Raw genomic sequence first — 21,694 nt, forward strand, 5'->3', positions numbered from 1 at the left:
TTGTAGAAATATATAAGTAAAATGATATTTAAGTTTTTAAACACAATTTGTAATGTCCAAAGTTATATTTTTTGACGCTCCACACAAGGAACAATTCATGTATTGATGTATTGTAACACCAATGTCTGTAGCTTCAATGCGATCTCAACTCTACTCAGTTATCTACCTTTTAACGCCCGACTCTCTTGAGAGTGAAAACAATAAGTTAATCCCGGCCACCGGACTGATTTCACTACAGCTGTCATTTATTCCTGTTATCTCCCTTTTGTTATTGAATAATAGTAATCTTTAAATTAATTTTTAATGACTCACTTAGTATATAAAATAACATTTAAAAATACATTCACTTTTGTTATTATCGAATGGGAACTAGTCTAAATATATATAGGCTATACTTTTTAAAATAATGAATTTATAAAGAAGTAAATTTTAAGGCGAATAAAGCTTTTAAAAATATCATTAAACCCTTGAAATAGGTGTGTACTATTATAGAACGTAAGTCAATACTTACATTTTAAAAACAAATAGTTATATATTTATCCTATTCAAGGCTAACTCTTTTGAGGCGACACCCTTCATAACAAAAAGTTTGCTTTATATTTGAATGACATAGTATCTATATATAATTCTCTTCTTGGAGACGATAGAAAACACCAAGCTGTAAGCGCGCTCCCTACCACCCCCACCCCTACATGGTCTGGTGAGCTGTGGTTCACGCTAAATATTATATTATATAAATATTATCGTAGAGCTGGGTTTAGTGACACCTATTAGGGGCAGATAATTTAGTTTGAAACGATTTTAAACTTAGGGGAGGTAACTAAGAGGAGTTTACTTTCACGGGGGGGGGGGGGGGGGGGGGGGGGGGGGTTAGGGGTTGGGGAAAGGAAGGAGGGGCTATCGTTCTTAACGAGCTACTGATAGTGTTTTAAAGCAAATATTTTCAGTGGCAGCGTTGGTAATGTCGAATTCACAAATTATGAATTACTGAACAGTAGAAAATAAAACAACTAAATAGCGGCGTAAAGTCGGCTCGTACGTAATATTCCTTTTGAAAAATCACTCAACGTAAGTAATTTATGCTTTTTTTGGATTTGGTTACGTTATATTTTTTAAAATTTTGAGACAAATGGCAACGATTTTCCAAAAGACGCTCATGCTAACATTTTACTAGCTGCAATCTTTTGACAGTTATTAGGACGTCGCAAAATTGAAAACAGTTGATTTAGTCAGGAAAGCCAAGCAGAAGTCTATTTTTCAAAACTTCGACTATAAATCAATAGCAATAGTAATGCAACAAATCTGAATCGCCTTTTTCCTCAACCTAATGTAACTCTTCTGCTTTTTGAAGTGTTTGAGTTCTGTTTTTTTTTTTCGTCTTGAGGTGCCATAATCTTTCTGACTTAGAGCTTCCGATCTTTCAAATGCTATTGATATATTAATCATTGTTACCTAATGTCAGGGTAGTAATTGTTACGCCCCTTGTATTATGTATATATATCTAAGTTATGTCCCTTGAATGTTCAGTCTCTGTTTACCGTCTTGATGTGTAACGAGTGTGTTATCATACAGTTAACTAACATGTAGCTGGTGACAAGACATGTCGTATGAGCTGTCTGTTGTGAGTTGTACAGTACTGAAGTTAAATTGAAGAAGTCTCTTGTTATTCTAAGTGAGAGCCATCAAGCAATCAGTAATGTAACAATCATGACCAGACACACTCAAGATTTGGTTATAAAGGATTGTTCCCGATTGTGACACATCAAGACACAGTGGTCCATATAAGGTAAGATTTTCCTGTCGCCCCTTCAGGGTAATAGGCAGTTAACAAGAGCTTTCCAGGCATCTCTATCTTGGGTCAGTCTCTCCGACAGTCCACAGGTGTATCCAATCTTCTTGGTGTCTTCTTCCAGGTTACGTCTCCAGGTCTTTCTTGGTATGCCTATTTTCCTTTAGCCCTGTGTGGTCAGCTTCAATGTTTTGAGAGATTGTCGTGGGCTATACGACCCTGGTATAACAAACGTCTAGGAAAGTTCGAGGACTGTCGTGTTGTGGATTGGGATGTGGTAAATCTCTCAACTGTGGAGCCATATGGCGCATATTCGGCTCCGGGACGTATGGCGCACATTCGGCTCCGGGCCGTATGGCGCATATTCGGCTCCTGTCTAACTTAGTGCCCTCGGGTACCTGACCTATGAAAGTAAATTAAAAAGTGTCTGCTTGCTTTACTAGTAACACTCTCCATTCATATACCGTTGTCTCAATAAAGGAGACTCTAACTCTACTCCGTCTGCACACACGGACTAGAATGCTCAACAGATGAAAGGGGCTCCCAGAAAAATGCACAATCGGAAACTGCGTAACGGAAAAGTTCGCAAACAGAAAATGCACAAATACAAATTAATTATACTAATACACTTTATTTTTGTCGTATTTCCTGGAAATATGTTTTATTATGCTACAGAGTACACGTAGTCACTCTTTGTTCATTTCTATAAATACTCGATTTAACTTAAGAAAACAAAAATGCCCTGTGCGCAGTTTTCCCTTGCGCATCTTTCCGGTCACCTATCAAAATGTATCAAAATATAAACGTATCACATACGGAATGTCGGCTTTCAACCACTAAAAATCACAACATATTTTTAAACATATTTTTAATAGCTTTAAATATTAACATTCTCTTGATTGAGATTGAACGACAAGAAAAAAAAAGACCAATCACAATATTCATATTTTTTTTACCGAATCAAATCCCTTAAATAGTTGTGAATTGAGTATCTTCCAGATTTTAAAACATCCGTGGAATTAATTGTTCGCATTATAACATTTTCCTCTCAATTTCATGATCGGTGTTTTGTGTAATCAGCCGACAGGAAGACTTCCGGTAAGTTTGGGATAAAAATAGATCTTCTGGTTAGCTCCCTCAGCCATGACGTAAAAACCACGCCCATTGGGTGACCAGGCTATGGCCTCAGTGGCGGGTTGGGGGTGGTAGGAGCTGACCCTGGCTGGTGGGGTGTCGCGGACAGCCTGTATGTAATCTCCGCTGGGGACACTGAAATAAAAACATAAGTGTTGTAGTGTTACAGCACACAGCACACAATGATGGTAAGGGGTCATCCATAAATGACGTCACGCTTTTTTGGACGATTTTTACCTCCCCCTCCCCTCCGTCACACATCGTCACAAAAAGCCAGACCCCCCTCCCGCTTAAATGACGTCACACCTCAGCCTACAAACCCCCCCCCCCTCAAAATTGCAGTTGAATTTTTCTTAAAACATCGGTATTTTTCCAAAATATTTTCTGAACTCTGTAAATAGAGAGTATTTTAATAAATTCCTATTAAAATTTATTAAAAGTTTTCTAAAACGCAAAATAACGGCTAAAACTCGTTTTATAACATTGCTTTTATATAATACAAAAGTGTGACGTCACACAATCTGACCCCCCCCCCTCCCCCTCATCACACACCGTCACAAAATTACGGGCCCCCTACTCCCTATGAGTGTGACGTTATTTATGGACAACCCCTAAGCATGCTAGTGTTGAGTCGCTGTTGAGATGCCGCTGCTGTTCTTTAACTTAACCATAGCATTTCCATAAACGTAACAAACTATTTAACACACAATTAATCTTGTCGTAATCATCATCGCCCTACCTATCCCTAACAAAATCACATTATAATACACCGATACCAATTGATAAACAGTGAAAGTATCGATTAGCTTAACAAAGACAAACGTCTGGTTTGGTTTAGTAAAATATATAAACCCATCTCGACAAACAAAAATTAAATAAAAAGAAATGCATGACTTCAATAAAAAAGCAGAGATTTTAAATCTTTAAACCCTCCTGATATTTTGAAGGTATTTTAAACTAGGCTTTGGAATCTAGTGGACCTTATATATTGTACCATTAAATGGCAGAGTTAAATATATATTAAATATAATATACACCATCTCGCAATTTATTGGACTTTACACCCTGATGGTCGGGGATTACCCCCCCCCCCATGTCATGATGTCACTGGTTATACGCCCAGACGGGTGGGGACTAACTACCCCCCACCCATGTCATGATGTCACTGAATATACGCCCCAATGGGGGACGGGGACTAACCCACCCCCATCTCGTGACTCGTGATTTAATGACTATACAGCCTGACCTGACGGGATATGGACTACTCCCCCCCCATCTCGTAATGTCACTGATTATACGGCCTTGGACTACCCACCCCCATCTCGTCATGTCGCTGTCTACACGCCCTGGCCGTAAAGGGCCCAGGTTACCTGAAGTAGTACACATTCTGCTCCGCCACGATCAGCATCTCTCGGCCGTCCGGGCTGATGTCCCCACCCTGGGGGTCGTTATTCGTCGTGCTCAACTTAAGCTTAGCCGTCTGCGCCATGTCGAGGCTGACCCGGCCTTGACCCCAGGCCGAGCTGGGCAACTGGGCGATGGCGCCTTGACCGCCGTGGACCTTGGAGATGATGAACAGCCTTCCGTCAGGGGCGATCATCAACGTCTCGGCGTCCTGCTCGCTCCAGCTGTAGCAAAGGACCGTGTATAAAGCCTGAGCCGGCGATTACAGATACAGAGATATACAGGGTCATACTCAGTGTTTCTTCCAGACTTTTTTCTCCAGGGGGGGGGGGGGGGCTTGATATTCTCGGGGGGAGGGGCGGTAGACTATTCGGGGAAGCGGAGCCCCCAAGAAGAGATGCTTGGAAGAAACTCTGGTCATAATCGCACACATAAGCTCTCTCTCTCTCTCTTTCTCTCTCTCTCTCTCTCTCTATATATATATATATATATATATATGTATATATATATATATATATATATATATATATATATATATATATATATATATATATATATATATATGAAACCAGTTAGGTTAAAAAAATAGTAAATTATCATTTCAAACCTTACGGTCCACGAGGAAGGTGAAATAGAGTAGACCTGTTTCAGCGACCCTGACATATGAAGGGATAACGTGTTCAGCACTATGCCCAGCCACAATGACTTTCCCTAACGTAAGTCAGGTACCCATCAGAGCTGGGTGGATTCAACACGTCCAAGGGACTCGAGACCTTCGGGCTAGAGATCGAACGCTCTACTATTCGACCACACCATGAGACTGGTATCGCTAACCTTAAAGAAACGACGACACTTACCTAAATGTTAACGTATCGACGGCGCTTATATCGCTGTCTGCAATCCTCGTCGGTTCCCTGAGCATGTAGATGATGTTTTTAGCACCATCACCGCCGTGATCGCCAGTGTCTGCTATGTAGATACAGTACCGCGCCGGTGTAATCGTCGCGCTAGGAAATGACGTCAGTGTTTACACAATACAACAATGTTGCTGGGAAACATGATTTATATATTTACTTTGGTAAAATATGGCATATAGGGGAGGGGAGGCCCTCCATTGTGAACGTGACTGTCCCCTACACGTGTTGCTATAGGTAAGTAAACAATAACCATGGAGCACAGAGTCCTAACAAAATATGGAACATAAAAAATAAGGAATACAACAAAATAGGAACACAATAAAGGGGAACAACAAAAATAAGGATCACAACAAAATAAGGAACACAACAAAGGAGAAGACAGCAACACTGGAGTAAATGTATAGTTGTCAATATAGTTCACTTTCAAACCTGGGGGCCCATGTGGCAGGTAAAGTAGAGTTCACCTGTTTCTATGCCCATCCGTATTAGTTTCCCGTCTAAGGGGTAGTCCATAATCAAATTGGAAAGGGGTGGGGGTGGATTTTGATGATAAACCGCGATGAGAGGGGGGCAGTTCCAAGGCTGTGACGTCAAATTTTTAAAAGGAACTGTTTCAAACTGAATTTTACACAGTTTATTTCGTATTGTATAAGACCATCGTTAAGTTGTAATTAAAAATGACCAGTATACACAGTTCAATTAATATTTGATACGGAAATTATAATAATAAAAATAATTACATTACAAGTGGGAGTTATTTGTTTTTTGTATGTGTGTATGCTTGCGCGTCTGTGTGCGTGTGAGTGGAGGGGTGAGTTACGTCATCGGTCGCAAAGAGTAGCGGATTAAGGGGGTGGGGTGAGGGGGGGGAGGCTGAGAGGACTGCAGTCAGTGGCCCCCGATTAGACGTGCTTCGGGAAAGGGGGACTTTGCGCCAATTGTAATACTACTAGATATATTTGAACATCCTAATTTATAATACCTGCAGGATGTTCGCGCACAATCATCTGCGCATGCGCCGATTGTAATATCCTCCCAATCGTAGTTCTGCGCGTTGAGAACTGTGAAAGTTGCAAGCTGCAAGGGGAAAGGTTCAAAGGTCAACTGCTTATCAGTGGGCTTAAAAAGTAGTACCAATATTTTTATCTCGAAAAAAAAAATAAAGATCACCGAAACAAACACGAACTGCATGTATATACGAACGTGACCCAGATAACATTTGATGGTGTCACGCGTCTGATTAAAAGCAAAAAAAAAAAAAAAAAAAAAAAAAAAAAAACAAAAAAAACAAAAAAAAAACAACAAAGTAGTACGCCCACATACAATTTTATTAAGGGGTCATCTATTTATAACTAGCATCGTCTCCTCTTGAACGATCACCTTATTTCATGCCTTATTTCGATGGTTGTCAAGATAGGAGCTATGCAGTAACACATATTTTGCGATATTAGTATTTTTATGCTTGTAGGCCTTATGGTTTGTTGGCCTTATGGTCTGTCGGCCGTATGGTCTGTTGGCCTTTTGGCTGTCTGCCTTATGGCTGTCAGCCTTGTGTCCTGTCGGCTTTTTGTGCATGTCGGCCTTTTGACCGTGTCGGCCTTTTATCTTGTCGGCCTTTTGTCCTACACCCGTCAAATTAAACTCTCTCCGTCCACACGCGTTCGCTCCCCCCCCCCCCCCCACCCTTTTTGATGTAGACGTCCACAATAATGTAGATAGCAGACCACTCAAATTTTACTTCCAATTTATTGTTTCAATAACAGGTATTGTGTTGTTATTGACTGATATACTGATTTCATATTTTCAGTAATGCTTATTGCTAGACATAAATAAAATCCCTCCCCCACAAGAAAACAACAAAAAGCAAGCAAACAGTAAAAAACAAATCAACAGTACCATGACATTAGTTAAAAGGGGCAGTGAAGTAGCTACTTGCGGGAGACTGGGGCGATTTCACCCCCTCCCCGCATCCATATTTTGTTTAAAAGGACGTGATGTCAATTATACCGTATCAATAATTTAGCTAGAACTAAGTGCTGCCCTGGGTAGATACACCCCCTCCAATCTCAGCTATATTATCGGCTGTACATAGTGGCACCTTGTAAAGATAAATGACAGTTTATAAACAGTAGGTGAATTGCCAGTCATGTTGACTTTCTATGCATTGTTACAAAGCATGTGTTGTTGTATTACGTTAAATACCCAAGGTGAGGTAGAGTTCGTCTCTTTCTGTGACGTTTGTTGAGCCCTACCCCCAACATACACTCTCAGAGTTCAGGTGGGTCTACACATCCGAGCTGATTGGCATGGACTCGAACCCGGGAGGTGAACTTTAGACTTGATTGGGTGAGTGGTTCAGTGCTTTACCGCTAGACCACGTCAATGGTACATCAAATGGATAGTTTTTAAAATTTACATTACATTGTAACAGGGCATTTCTCAGGGCACAAGTCAAGGTACAAGTCAGGGCACCCGTCAGAGCACAAGTTAGGGCACCAATCAGGGCACAAGTTAGGGCACCAATCAGGGCACAAGTTAGGGCACCAATCAGGGCACAAATCAGGGCACCCATCAGGGCACCAATCAAGGACCAATCAGGGCACAAGTCAGGGCAGCCATCAGGGCACCAATCAAGGATCAATCAGGGCACAAGTCAGGGCACCCATAAATGAAGACGCCTAGATCTATAGACCCTCTCCCCAACCCGTTACCTTATGCCCCGTGTTGACGTCCACAGCAAAGAAGCGGCTCGAGTCCCCCTTGTCGTTGTGCACGTACAGGACGCCATCGTGCAGACGACTGGCTGCCAGCCCGGACGCCTCGACGATCTGGTTGCTGCCCACAGTGCCCTTGGTGACCCCGGGGCCGAACAGGTCTGTGTCCGCAGAAGCTGAAATTTTCACATTTCACAGGCGGGCTTAAAGATGTGAAATTTTCACATTTCACAGGCGGGCTTAAAGATGTGGAATTTTCACATTTCACAGGCGGGTTTAAAGATGTGAAATTTTCACATTTCACAGCCGTCTTAAAGATGTGAAATTTTCATATTTCACAGGCGGGCTTAAAGATGTGAAATTTTAGCGTGTTCGTGGATAGATTCGAAGAGGTCTATTTGGGTTCAGGGCGAGACAAATTTCAACTGGAGTCGATTTAATACATTATGTCACATTATAGATAATAGTTTCTTTCATGCATCTACCGCACCCCCCCCCCCCCCCCCACGAACGAAATAGAATTAATACAAAAAATATATATACTTTTACCATTGTCCGCCCACCTCCCCCGAAAAATTTAAAAGCCCTTCCCCCTACGGAGAAAAAAGTCAGAAAGAAACACTGCTATAGATGATAATTATTTTGTCCATATCAAACTGCTTAACAAGTAAGATTTGCTTAGTAGGTCCAGTAAGAAATAACAAGTATTGTGTTAAGCGACTGAGGCAACAGGAAGAGATTTTACTTTTTGTAAACAAACAAAAAATAAATGATTACATCATTTATTTTTATTTACTATTAAATTTAGCAACCTACCGTAAAGGCTTAGATAAACGAACAAAGCCAACAAAAACGACAGCCTCTGGTAAAATGACATGGCTTTAAAGAAATAAATGAGAATTTTAGAAATAAGTCTGGCGTTTTGATGTGGGATTCCGTTTTTATAGTGGGACTGACGGTACTGTATACAGGAAGTTCGTCACAAGGTCAGTTCGTGATTTCACTTGTGTCAAGATTTTAAGAACATCACTTGTGCCAAGATTTTAAGAACATCACTTGTGCCAAGATTTTAAGAAAATCACTTGTTCCAAGATTAAAAAAAAAAAAACTTTAAAAAAAAGTTTCACGAGTTAGTAAAAATAGTGGCATGGCCTATAAATTATTGGACGAAAGTGTTTTGACTTGTTGCGGGGTTGAAGGCCATATCACCATTATGCATAATATATTGAGAGACCTATATGAGAACAGATTCCCATTTTCTCCATCGTACCTGCGGTTGTTTGGAAGTAAATATAATACACAAGGGTTTCAAATGGACATTACTGTGACTGATAAAGATATTAGGTCGCCCCTCCTGGCAGATAGGCCGTTGACGAGATTTCCAGGCATCTCTGTCCTGGGCTAGTCTCCAACTGTCCCCAGGTGTATCCTGTCCTGGGCTAGTCTCTCCAACTGTCCCCAGGTGTATCCTGTCCTGGGCTAGTCTCTCCAACTGTCCCCAGTTGTATCCTGTCCTGGGCTAGTCTCTCCAACTGTCCCCGGGTTTATCCAATCTTTGTCTTCTTCCAAGTCACGTCTCCAAGACTTCCTTGGTCTGCCCCTTTTCCTTTTTCCCTGTTAATTCCAGGTGAGGGCCTGCCTTGTTATGGTGGATGCATGCTTCCTGAGTGTGATACCGATCCGTCTCCGTTTTCTTTGATAAATATATTAGTACATATACACTTTATACTGACGGTAAAGATCATAACATCAATAAATAACCACATACAAATTGGGAATTTAGTCTTAAGATAAAACGTTATTCTAAATTCAGTAATGAACAATTCTCGTACTTCCTCTAGCACGACGCTCCACCCTAACAAGGAAACCATATCTACGATCCAACTCCACGTATTATTACACAACACTGTCGTGAAATGTTTTTTAACAGTGGTTCTTAAACTGGGTTCCATCGCACCCCAGGGGTTCTGTGAGTCAGCCTCAAGGGTTCGGTAGTGGTCAAACCACACCCGACTTATATGATTCACGATCGAATTTCTATCACGATAGAACCATTAAGAAGGGTTCGGTGAAGGCATATAAATAAAATGGTGGGGTTCGGTAACTTCAAAATGGTTAATGAACCACTGACATAAAACAAAGTGGTGCATTCTATAAAGTCTATACACTGCTCTACCCCCCCCCCCCCAGACCACCAAACACAATCTTTAATTAAGATTTTGTAAGTCTTCGTGTGATGTTTTCATAAGGACAGAAAAAAAAAGAAACCCACCCAGTTCATTATATATAGGCTATTAATTAAATTCTGGTCTCTCACTAGTAACCACCACCCCCACCCCCAATCTCGCTAGATCTTATGTTATTTTTTAAAATAAAGAAATCCAAAGCATTCTTTAGATTTAATAAATAATTTAAGAAACAAGTGTCCTTTAAAAAAAAAAGCCCCTACCATAAGTGTAATCTTATCGCTCAGTAGTGACTATGCCACGTGAATCCACTATGTCGTAAATTAAACTACATATTATCCTTTTCTAAAGGTAAAAAATAACAGTCGACTTCTTAACCTTAGCTTAGTTTTAAATTAAAACAAAACAAAAACAACCATTTAAAATATTTTACTTATCAGTGATCTATTTTCTTTCTAGTTTATATTTTAAATTAGTCTTGTGTCTACAAGAAAAATAGATGTAGACGAAGTTGATTATATATCACGAGCCGACCCGCTGCGTATCATACGCCGCTATTTAGTTGGGTTTTTTTTTCTACTTTTCAGTAATTTATAATTTGTGAATTCGACAGTACCAATGCTGCCACTGAAAATATTTGCTTAAAAACACTAAACCCCCCTCCCCCCACGTGAAAGCAGCCTCCTCTTAGTTACCTCCTCTAAGTTTAAAATCGTTTCAAACTCAATTATCTGCCCCTAATAGCCGTCACCAAACCCGTCTCTATGATTGTAAAATGTAAACAGAGTGAACACCGCTCACCAGATCATGTGGGGGGTGGGGTGGGGGTGGTAGTGATAGTGATAGAGAGGAAGAGAGGGGACTGCAAAGGCGCGCTTGCAGCTTGTTTTCTAACTGATCCTAGAAGAGAATTATATATATAGATGTTTACCGCATCTATTTTCATGTAAGTCGCTGAAGGTGAAATTAATATTTTAAAATGTTGATTTTCAATTTCGTGATATTTAATCACGTGGGATATACACAAAAAATGTTGAACTAACAGTATTACATTTTTTTTTTAGCTTTAACCGCGATCCGTTTTAATTTACTTAACAAACAAAAAAAATCGACATTAATTTTTGAACGAATGTTTATGTTTTGTAATGTCGTGTGCAGACCCCAGGCATATTTGAAAACAGAGTGCCAGCCCCTGCGGCCTATCAGATTTTTTTTTTCGCTTCTCGAATTTTAATCCTTGAAAAGGTGGATTAGTTTAATTAACAGTCTTTGATTTTAAATATTTGGTAAAATTAAAGGCAAATCTTAATTTTCAAACTAGTAAAAAGTATGAAACGTCTGTAAGGGTGGGTGATATTCTGTATTAGAGGTGTGTAAGGGTAGGTGGTATTTTGTATTATAGGTCTGTAAGGCTAGGTGGTATTTTTTTTATTATAGGTCTGTAAGGGTAGGTGGTATTCTGTATTTTAGGTCTGTCAGGGTGGGTGGTATTCTGTATTATAGGTATGTAAGGGTAGGTGGTATTCCGTGAATTCGTACACATGGTTAACCAAAATTAATCCGGTTACTAAGAGCGTTTCAATATGGTTGCTATATATGTTTCTCCTAGTAAACTGTTATTTTGTTTTACCCACTGGGTTTTAGAGACAATTTACAGCTAAAAATAACAACGTTTCTCTTATGTTAACCGAAAATATTTTTGACAATATGTAGAGTAGCTAAAGAAAAAAAAATTAAAAAACAAACAAACAACCGAGTTCTTTCCCTTTTTGTAAAAGAACTACAGTCATCTCCCCTTGTATGAAACTCACTGTAGCTATTTGAAGTGAAAACCTGATACGGAAGTAATTTTTTTTTCTTCAGTGGACATTACCGTAATGTTATTATGTACAAAGTACACCCGATACCGTGACATACTCAGCCTTTGTTCTTATCGATGTGGGAGTGACCGTCTCTCTGACCGGAAGTTGACCCCCAATCAATTCATGCCCCCCAGATATACGTCTAATGTCGTTCCGTGGGTGATTACAAAATCTACACAAGCGACTAGACCTAGGACCTCAATTCGGATAAAAGAATGCGCTTAACACATTATTTTTATAAGAAACTTTAAAAGTTTTGAAATATAAAAGCTGGAATTTGTATTCGCAAATTTTGAATTGAGGACTGTAATTTAAAATATTTGTGTATTATGTGTATTGGCGTGGGAACTGTCGAAGAGAATACTTTTATAAAATCTAGAACCCATAAGTATAAACTATAAACACGGTTCAAAAAGTTGACTGTGTTGTCTTTAGTTAATTGAGTTGTAGTTATTTAAATATTAATAAAGTATTAAGTTTATACTTAAAAAGTATTTCACAAGCATAAGCATGTAGTCAATATACGCAAAATATTTGCTGTGTGTATCTATATATATAAAGCAAAGTGGTCGGGTGCCCGATAGGGCACTTCCCGGCACCGCAGGCGCGTCAAATTTGGCACGAAGGTGCCTTATGGCGATAGAACACGAGGGCCGGTGACGGTTCGGCAATAAGTCTACGGAGAGGGGGTCAAAACTGACCTCGACTGACCGGCGCCTAATATGGGCTATATTACGAAAAAAAAAATTCCTCCGACGACCCCCCTTGAAATTTTGTGAGGTGGTAGGAGAACACCTTGGGGTGTCACAAAAAACTCGGCATATCTGGGAAAACTTCGTAAAGGGGTCAAAACTGACCAGTTGTATTTCCCTATATAATCTTTGTATTTTATGGGAAAAACAGAGGGTCATTTCAACGCAGACTTTAGGGTACTTAAACTCAGTATATCTGACTAATTTTTTGCATACTCTTAGGTGAATGGCTTGACCTTTAGGGAAAACTGTCGGTTTGACTCAAAGCCCTCGACGAGGGCTAAAAAGTGACCGCGAGTGAAATTCTCTTTATATGAGCTCTATTACGAAAAAAAAAATTCTTCCGACGACCCCCCTTGAAATTTTGTGAGGTGGTAGGAGAACACCTTGGGGTGTCACAAAAAACTCGGCATATCTGGGAAAACTTCGTAAAGGGGTCAAAACTGACCAGTTGTATTTCCCTATATAATCTTTGTATTTTATGGGAAAAACAGAGGGTCATTTCAACGCAGACTTTAGGATACTTAAGCTCAGTATATCTGGCTAATTTTTTGCATGCTCCTAGGTCAATGGCTTGACCTTTAGGGAAAACTGTCGGTTACACTCAAAGCCCTCAACGAGGGCTAAAAAGTGACAGCAAGTGAAATTCTCTTTATATGAGCTCTATTACGAAAAAAAAAATTCCTCCGACGACCCCCCTTGAAATTTTGTGAGGTGGTAGGAGAACACCTTGGGGTGTCACAAAAAACTCGGCATATCTGGGAAAACTTCGTAAAGGGGTCAAAACTGACCAGTTGTATTTCCCTATATAATCTTTGTATTTTATGGGAAAAACAGAGGGTCATTTCAACGCAGACTTTAGGGTACTTAAACTCAGTATATCTGACTAATTTTTTGCATACTCTTAGGTGAATGGCTTGACCTTTAGGCAAAACTGTCGGTTACACTCAAAGCCCTCAACGAGGGCTAAAAAGTGACAGCAAGTGAAATTCTCTTTATATGAGCTCTATTACGAAAAAAAAATTCCTCCGACGACCCCCCTTGAAATTTTGTGAGCTGGTAGGAGAACACCTTGGGGTGTCACAAAAAACTCGGCATATCTGGGAAAACTTCGTAAAGCGGTCAAAACTGACCAGTTGTATTTCCCTATATAATCTTTGTATTTTATGGGAAAAACAGAGGGTCATTTCAACGCAGACTTTAGGATACTTAAGCTCAGTATATCTGGCTAATTTTTTGCATGTTGGTAACTTTATGTTTAACTAGGCATTCTGCCTAGCTTCGCTTAGGTTTTCAAAAACATTTGAGAATTTGAATACTAATTGTTTGGTGATGGATGAGGCGTGGAGTTCTACGGAGAGGGGGTCAAAACTGACCTCGACTGACCGGCGCCTAATATGGGCTATATTACGAAAAAAAAAATTCCTCCGACGACCCCCCTTGAAATTTTGTGAGGTGGTAGGAGAACACCTTGGGGTGTCACAAAAAACTCGGCATATCTGGGAAAACTTCGTAAAGGGGTCAAAACTGACCAGTTGTATTTCCCTATATAATCTTTGTATTTTATGGGAAAAACAGAGGGTCATTTCAACGCAGACTTTAGGGTACTTAAACTCAGTATATCTGACTAATTTTTTGCATACTCTTAGGTGAATGGCTTGACCTTTAGGGAAAACTGTCGGTTTGACTCAAAGCCCTCGACGAGGGCTAAAAAGTGACCGCGAGTGAAATTCTCTTTATATGAGCTCTATTACGAAAAAAAAATTCTTCCGACGACCCCCCTTGAAATTTTGTGAGGTGGTAGGAGAACACCTTGGGGTGTCACAAAAAACTCGGCATATCTGGGAAAACTTCGTAAAGGGGTCAAAACTGACCAGTTGTATTTCCCTATATAATCTTTGTATTTTATGGGAAAAACAGAGGGTCATTTCAACGCAGACTTTAGGATACTTAAGCTCAGTATATCTGGCTAATTTTTTGCATGCTCCTAGGTCAATGGCTTGACCTTTAGGGAAAACTGTCGGTTACACTCAAAGCCATCGACGAGGGCTAAAAAGTGACCGCGAGTGAAATTCTCTTTATATGAGCTCTATTACCACCTCACAAAATATCAAGGGGGGTCGTCGGAGGAATTTTTTTTTCGTAATAGAGCTCATATAAAGAGAATTTCACTTGCGGTCACTTTTTAGCCCTCGTCGAGGGCTTTGAGTGTAACCGACAGTTTTCCCTAAAGGTCAATCCATTGACCTAGGAGCATGCAAAAAATTAGTCAGATATACTGAGCTTAAGTACCCTAAAGTCTGCGTTGAAATGACCCTCTGTTTTTCCCATAAAATACAAAGATTATATAGGGAAATACAACTGGTCAGTTTTGACCCCTTTACGAAGTTTTCCCAGATATGCCGAGTTTTTCGTGACACCCCAAGGTGTTCTCCTACCACCTCACAAAATTTCAAGGGGGGTCGTCGGAGGAATTTTTTTTTCGTAATAGAGCTCATATAAAGAGAATTTCACTCGCGGTCACTTTTTAGCCCTCGTCGAGGGCTTTGAGTGTAACCGACAGTTTTCCCTAAAGGTCAATCCATTGACCTAGGAGCATGCAAAAAATTAGCCAGATATACTGAGCTTAAGTATCTTAAAGTCTGCGTTGAAATGACCCTCTGTTTTCCCCATAAAATACAAAGATTATATAGGGAAATACAACTGGTCAGTTTTGACCCCTTTACGAAGTTTTCCCAGATATGCCGAGTTTTTTGTGACACCCCAAGGTGTTCTCCTACCACCTCACAAAATTTCAAGGGGGGTCGTCGGAGGAAATTTTTTTTCGTAATAGAGCTCATATAAAGAGAATTTCACTTGCGGTCACTTTTTAGCCCTCGTCGAGGGCTTTGAGTGTAACCGACAGTTTTCCCTAAAGGTCAATCCATTGACCTAGGAGCATGCAAAAAATTAGCCAGATATACTGAGCTTAAGTACCCTAAAGTCTGCGATGAAATGACCCTGTTTTCCCATAAAATACAAAGATTATATAGGGAAATACAACTGGTCAGTTTTGACCCCTTTACGAAGTTTTCCCAGATATGCCGAGTTTTTTGTGACACCCCAAGGTGTTCTCCTACCAGCTCACAAAATTTCAAGGGGGGTCGTCGGAGGAATTTTTTTTTGTAATATAGCCCATATAAGGCGCCGGTCAGTCGAGGTCAGTTTTGACCCCCTCTCCGTAGACATTTTGCCAAACCGTCACCGGCCCTCGTGTTCTATCGCCATAAGGCACCTTCGTGCCAACTTTGACGCGCCTGCGGCGCCGGGAAGTGCCCTATCGGGCACCCGACCACTTTGCTTTATATATATAGATAAATAAATTGACGAACGATCCCCTTAATATTATGTGACGTCGTAGACCGACCCTGGAGGCTAACAAAAAAACTTTAATCCCGTCGGAAACAGCCATTATAGTTGTTAAATATGTTCATATACCGTAATTTCTTATATAAGCATAGCAACTGTTTGTAAAAAAAAAACAAAGACATACGTCATACGTTCAGTTTTCAAGGGAGGTAACGTTTTTTAAATTATTATTTTTCAAATAATTGTATACTATTTTAAACAGAAACAGAAAATGACGAAGTATAGCATTTGTTTTAGTACAAAATTAAGTTGTTAATTTAGTTACGTATCCCAATTAAATAAATAAATAAATTTCAAAAGGCAATGTAATAAAAACTATGAGATGTACTGTTCATGGAAGCTGTGTAGTTCTAATACCATTTTACTTATACATTGCGTACTTTCCGATATTTCTCTGAGAACGGTATTTAAATGACAAACTAAAACATTTTTTTTCTAAAATTAGCATTACTGTTTAAATTAAAGCACTCAACACCAAATCCATCGCTAAATAATTAAGTATTCAAATTCTCAAATGTTATTTAAAAACCTAAGCGAAGATAGGCAGTATGCCTAGTTATGCTATAAAATGATAGACTAGCCTAGGGAGTGGGTGGGGGGGGGGGGGGACACTGACGGTGCTAGGGGTATGCGCTTAAGTAAAAATCTATATTTGAGCTACATTGCTGAAATTTATACAATCGAAGTTTGCAAATAAACGCATTCATCATTTTACAGAGTGATTTAACCTTTTTGTACACCAGTTGTATTGTATTAGGTCGAAGAGTTGATGACTAATGAGCTTAGGTGTTAGGACCCTTTCCGGCGCCCGGTTAAAACAAAAAAATTCGGCGAAACTGAATCACCTCCCAACTCCACCCACTCTGACCCTGGGCTATAGCACTGGTCAGAAGAATACCTGAGACTCAGTGTGTATTTTTTTTTAATTAATACAATGGAGACATACATCAATAAAAAATCTCTGATCTGTCCCGTTTAAATTGAGAGAAGGGCAAATAGTTAACTAATCTCAACATGTCGTGTTATTTCAGAGGATTGATAAAACTTACAATATCTGTTAATACACTTATATACCCTACCAACAATACATACTATATTTATTATATATGGCTCCTTTTGCCTAGTGGAATATTGCGCCTGGATATTAAGATGATATTTTCTTTTGGTGCAGACTCTATTGTGACCATGCAAATCCTAGCTCACACATGTGTTTGTTTGTCTGGTTGCCTAAGCTCTCGTGAACAAACACCTCTGTAGTTTAGCGTGGGTCACCCCTTGTACCGTTGATAGGATTCCCGTAGAGGATATCTTTTGGTATGAGGCCGTCCTAAATTCCACTCAACAAAATGACTGGAGTCGCTCATTTCCAAAACCTCGGAGGATTACTCGAGATAGTCAACGGTCAAAATTGTAAGCCTGTTGGTTCATGAAAAACGTCTAGTTCGGTGTGGCTTGATTAATATCGAGCTGTTATATTTTGAAGTGGAAATGTCATATAAGGTTTTGAAAGATGGGCGGACATGTCAAACATGTTTTTACACTCTAATGACAGTTTTAGGTTAGTGTGCTGTTTGTTTTAAATTAGTTTTGTTTAGATTTTGTTGTTGTTGAAATATTAGTATTAGGTTTAGGTTTGTGTTAGATTTAGTGTTTTAGCAAAAACGTTATGATTAATTGTGAATGGGTATTTGATTGATAAACCTGATAAGTAATATCCAGGTAATCAAACACACAAGTGATTTAAAAGTTCTTATTCTTTTATTATTATATGTTACATTTGGGCAATTTTTAAATAATTGTAATACGTAGATATTTGCACAATACATTTTTAGAAGCAAACACCTACCAGAAAGGGGTAGCGTGTAACAGTTGTGTCAAAATTGTCGACCGTTGGGCTGGTAAGTTTGGGTGTGGTTTGGGCCACGGGGTTGGGAAAAAAACTGGGCCAGGGCCAATGAACTTAATGACGACTTATAGCATCTGAAGCCTGCTTTAAACGACACCGCTCTATTGATTTAAGATGACCTGACATGCTTCAATAGCTAGGTGTAATTATTAGTAATGTGAACTCCGTTTTAGCTTAATTTTGTTTTTATTTGATGAGGGATCTTTGTCCTCGCGTGTAAAGAGCGTCAATAAATTTCCCCTGATTTCCACTCCAGGCAAAAGAGTTCCGATTGAAGAGAAGAAACAACGAGCGATTGCAAGCTGCTCTAAGTGATGTGTTGAGGTGACTGACGAGGACTTAAACTTGGAGCGCGTGAGAGAGCCGTGTTTTCTGCGGCTCTGGAGTGGCGGGGCGGCTCAAGGGTTTTCTTATAAGAGCAGGAGCGTCTTGCACTCGGTCATTCTGCCGTGGACGACCAGAAAGTTGGACATTGTGAGGTAGCGAACTGCTGGCGACTACAGAAAGTTGGACATTGTGAGGTAGCGAACTGCTGGCGACTACAGAAAGTTGGACATTGTGAGGTAGAGAACTGCTGGCGACTACAGAAAGTTGGACATTGTGAGGTAGAGAACTGCTGGCGACTACAGAAAGTTGGACATTGTGAGGTAGCGAACTGCTGGCGACTACAGAAAGTTGGACATTGTGAGGTAGCGAACTGCTGGCGACTGAAACAGGAATTTTAAAGCTAAAATATTACTTTTTACATCAAAATCGTAAGTATTTTTCTTGTTTAACTTTTCAAGACATTTCACATTTATTTTTTTAAGCATGGAGGTACATTGTAATTTTGTAAATAATATTTGCTTAGAATTCATTTTCAGAGAAACGCACGAAAGTTGCGCAATATCTTACCAATATCGCAGGAAATATACCAACATACTTTTCTGAAAAGCTTCTCATAATTTAAAATGATATAAAGATTATAAATTTCAAAAAAAAGAATAAAAATAAAGTCCAAGTTTTCATGCAGGGAAAGCAATGTGCGTGCCATTGGTATAACTTCTTTCAAAACATTAACATAATCTCTCTACGCACAATGGCGCACTAGGCATCAACAAGTGAACACCATCTCTGCCTGTCTCTGTTATATCTGCATGTTGGAATGTTTGACCTCTCTCCTTCTAATCTTTTTCCACACGTTTCCTTTACATAACTTCCTTTAGAATAGTTATAATGACGTAAAATTGGTGGGCTAATGTATACAAATGTAGCTCAGCCCGGGCTTGGAATAGTTATAACGACGTGAAAATGGCGTGCTAATTGGTAAAGATATAGCGCTACCCGGGCCTGTAGTTGCCCCTATCACAAGAGTATGCCAACAGCTGGTTGTATCAATACGTAAACAAGCTCAATGTTTCTGGTAAACAAATTATGTTGACGTATTAGGGCATATTCAGAGCTTTCTATGCTTGTTGGGACCGGCTTCATTGTCTTTGCTAGTAACCGACCAAGAACATTTTATATAATACTAAGTGGGGTGTGGTGGGAGGGAGGTAGCAGCGGGGGCGTATCCGGAAGGAGCGGCGAGCGCACACAAATATTACAGAGAATAAAAGCACCCCCCGCTTTCGCCTAGCGACGCCTCTGCCTTACACCGAAAGCGAGCTAGCCCACTATTCGAATTTTTAAATTTTATGTACAAGCATAGATATGATGTCTCTTCTGTTAGATATGCTGTCTCTTCTGTTAGATATGTTGTCTCTTCTGTTAGATATGTTGTCTCTTCTGTTAGATATGTTGTCTCTTCTGTTAGATATGCTGTCTCTTCTGTTAGATATGCTGTCTCTTCTGTTAGATATGCTGTCTCTTCTGTTAGATATGTTGTCTCTTCTGTTAGATATGCTGTCTCTTCTGTTAGATATGTTGTCTCTTCTGTTAGATATGCTGTCTCTTCTGTTAGATATGTTGTCTCTTCTGTTAGATATGTTGTCTCTTCTGTTAGATATGCTGTCTCTTCTGTTAGATATGCTGTCTCTTCTGTTAGATATGCTGTCTCTTCTGTTAGATATGCTGTCTCTTCTGTTAGATATGCTGTCTCTTCTGTTAGATATGTTGTCTCTTCTGTTAGATATGCTGTCTCTTCTGTTAGATATGTTGTCTCTTCTGTTAGATATGCTGTCTCTTCTGTTAGATATGTTGTCTCTTCTGTTAGATATGTTGTCTCTTCTGTTAGATATGCTGTCTCTTCTGTTAGATATGTTGTCTCTTCTGTTAGATATGCTGTCTCTTCTGTTAGATATGCTGTCTCTTCTGTTAGATATGCTGTCTCTTCTGTTAGATATGTTGTCTCTTCTGTTAGATATGTTGTCTCTTCTGTTAGATATGCTGTCTCTTCTGTTAGATATGCTGTCTCTTCTGTTAGATATGCTGTCTCTTCTGTTAGATTTGCTGTCTCTTCTGTTAGATATGTTGTCTCTTCTGTTAGATATGTTGTCTCTTCTGTTAGATATGTTGTCTCTTCTGTTAGATATGCTGTCTCTTCTGTTAGATATGCTGTCTCTTCTGTTAGATATGCTGTCTCTTCTGTTAGATTTGCTGTCTCTTCTATTACATTTGTCGTGATACTCAACTTGAATCACTCCCCCATCCCCCCACATTCTAATGCTAATGATATGGGGAGAGATCTACTGCCTCCTCCCAACCCCCACCCCACCACATACAGTGTAAATAGATCTCCAGTCTATTGAACCAACTCATCAAACTTGCACACAGAGACAAAACATCCCTGTTTACATTTCATCAGTAATGTCAGCCCAGCCATCTACACTACAGGTGTATTCTCTATCTCCCGAAACCTAACCAAAACTTCAAAAAAACGCTGCTTAAAACATAATTTAATATCTTTCTGCATTACTCAAAGCTGTAACAGCTTCTAATTCAAATATATTATTTAGACATAATATTTATACGTGTTTAAATATTTAAAGGTTTATTTCTGAGTATGATATTTTAATTTTTTTTTCTTCTTCTTCAGACGCCAGTTTTAAAAATAAATTAACAACCTGCGTTAGTTTATATGCTACTTGATTCGTAGACCTCTTTTATGTAATATAAACCGTGGATTTTAATTAAATGACATACAACGATACAATATGTAGATCGTCTAGCTCTGGTTAATAAAATAACTTGTTATACTTTTTCGTCATTTTCTTTCTTAATTTACTTTCATAGACTTGGTCTAGCAAAGAACAATATACAAGGCAGCATTTTTTAATTTGGAAGAATTTCTCCTAGATGGGTTGCTGTAAATGAAGGATCCTCATTCAGAGGCGTAGAGACGGGGAGGGGGGGGGGGGAAGGGGGGTATATATGTTTCCCGGGCGCCGATTTTTCTCCGGAGGGGCACTTGAAGTTTTCGGGGGGGGGGGGCACTGTTAATAAAAGTATATATTTTCTATTTAAATTCTATTTGGTTCGGGAGGGGGGGGGGGCGGTAGACTTTCTTCGGGGGGGTGGGGGGGGGGGGGGGGGAAGTGAGAGCCTTAGGGGCGGCAGAATGGGGTTGGAAAAAAAATTAAAAGCTCATTTAGCTGCAGTTTTGAATTATAAATATAAACAATATGGGGGGGGGGCGCCAAAT

The 21,694-nt window shown here is 39.7% G+C and overlaps 2 protein-coding genes across 2 annotated transcripts; both read right to left on the reverse strand.

The window, feature by feature from the left end:
• Positions 1-2,668: 2,668 nt before the first annotated feature.
• On the reverse strand, positions 2,669-8,871 carry LOC131942968 (uncharacterized). The gene is made up of 6 exons (XM_059302953.1): positions 8,775-8,871; positions 7,956-8,134; positions 6,227-6,321; positions 5,185-5,334; positions 4,294-4,551; positions 2,669-3,058 (listed from the first exon to the last, which is right to left on the reverse strand). The coding sequence occupies exons 1-6, from the start codon at positions 8,833-8,835 to the stop codon at positions 2,866-2,868; spliced, it is 936 nt and encodes a 311-aa protein (XP_059158936.1). The 5' UTR covers positions 8,836-8,871; the 3' UTR covers positions 2,669-2,865.
• Positions 8,872-19,739: 10,868 nt separating this feature from the next.
• Positions 19,740-20,711, reverse strand: LOC131942964 (protein PFC0760c-like). The gene has a single exon (XM_059302938.1). The coding sequence runs from the start codon at positions 20,709-20,711 to the stop codon at positions 19,740-19,742; it is 972 nt and encodes a 323-aa protein (XP_059158921.1).
• Between the last annotated feature and the right edge of the window lie 983 nt (positions 20,712-21,694).

This window comes from Physella acuta, unplaced genomic scaffold (assembly GCF_028476545.2).
Source record: "Physella acuta isolate Inbredline_101_S28 unplaced genomic scaffold, ASM2847654v3 ptg000436l, whole genome shotgun sequence".
Taxonomy (NCBI): domain Eukaryota; kingdom Metazoa; phylum Mollusca; class Gastropoda; family Physidae; genus Physella; species Physella acuta.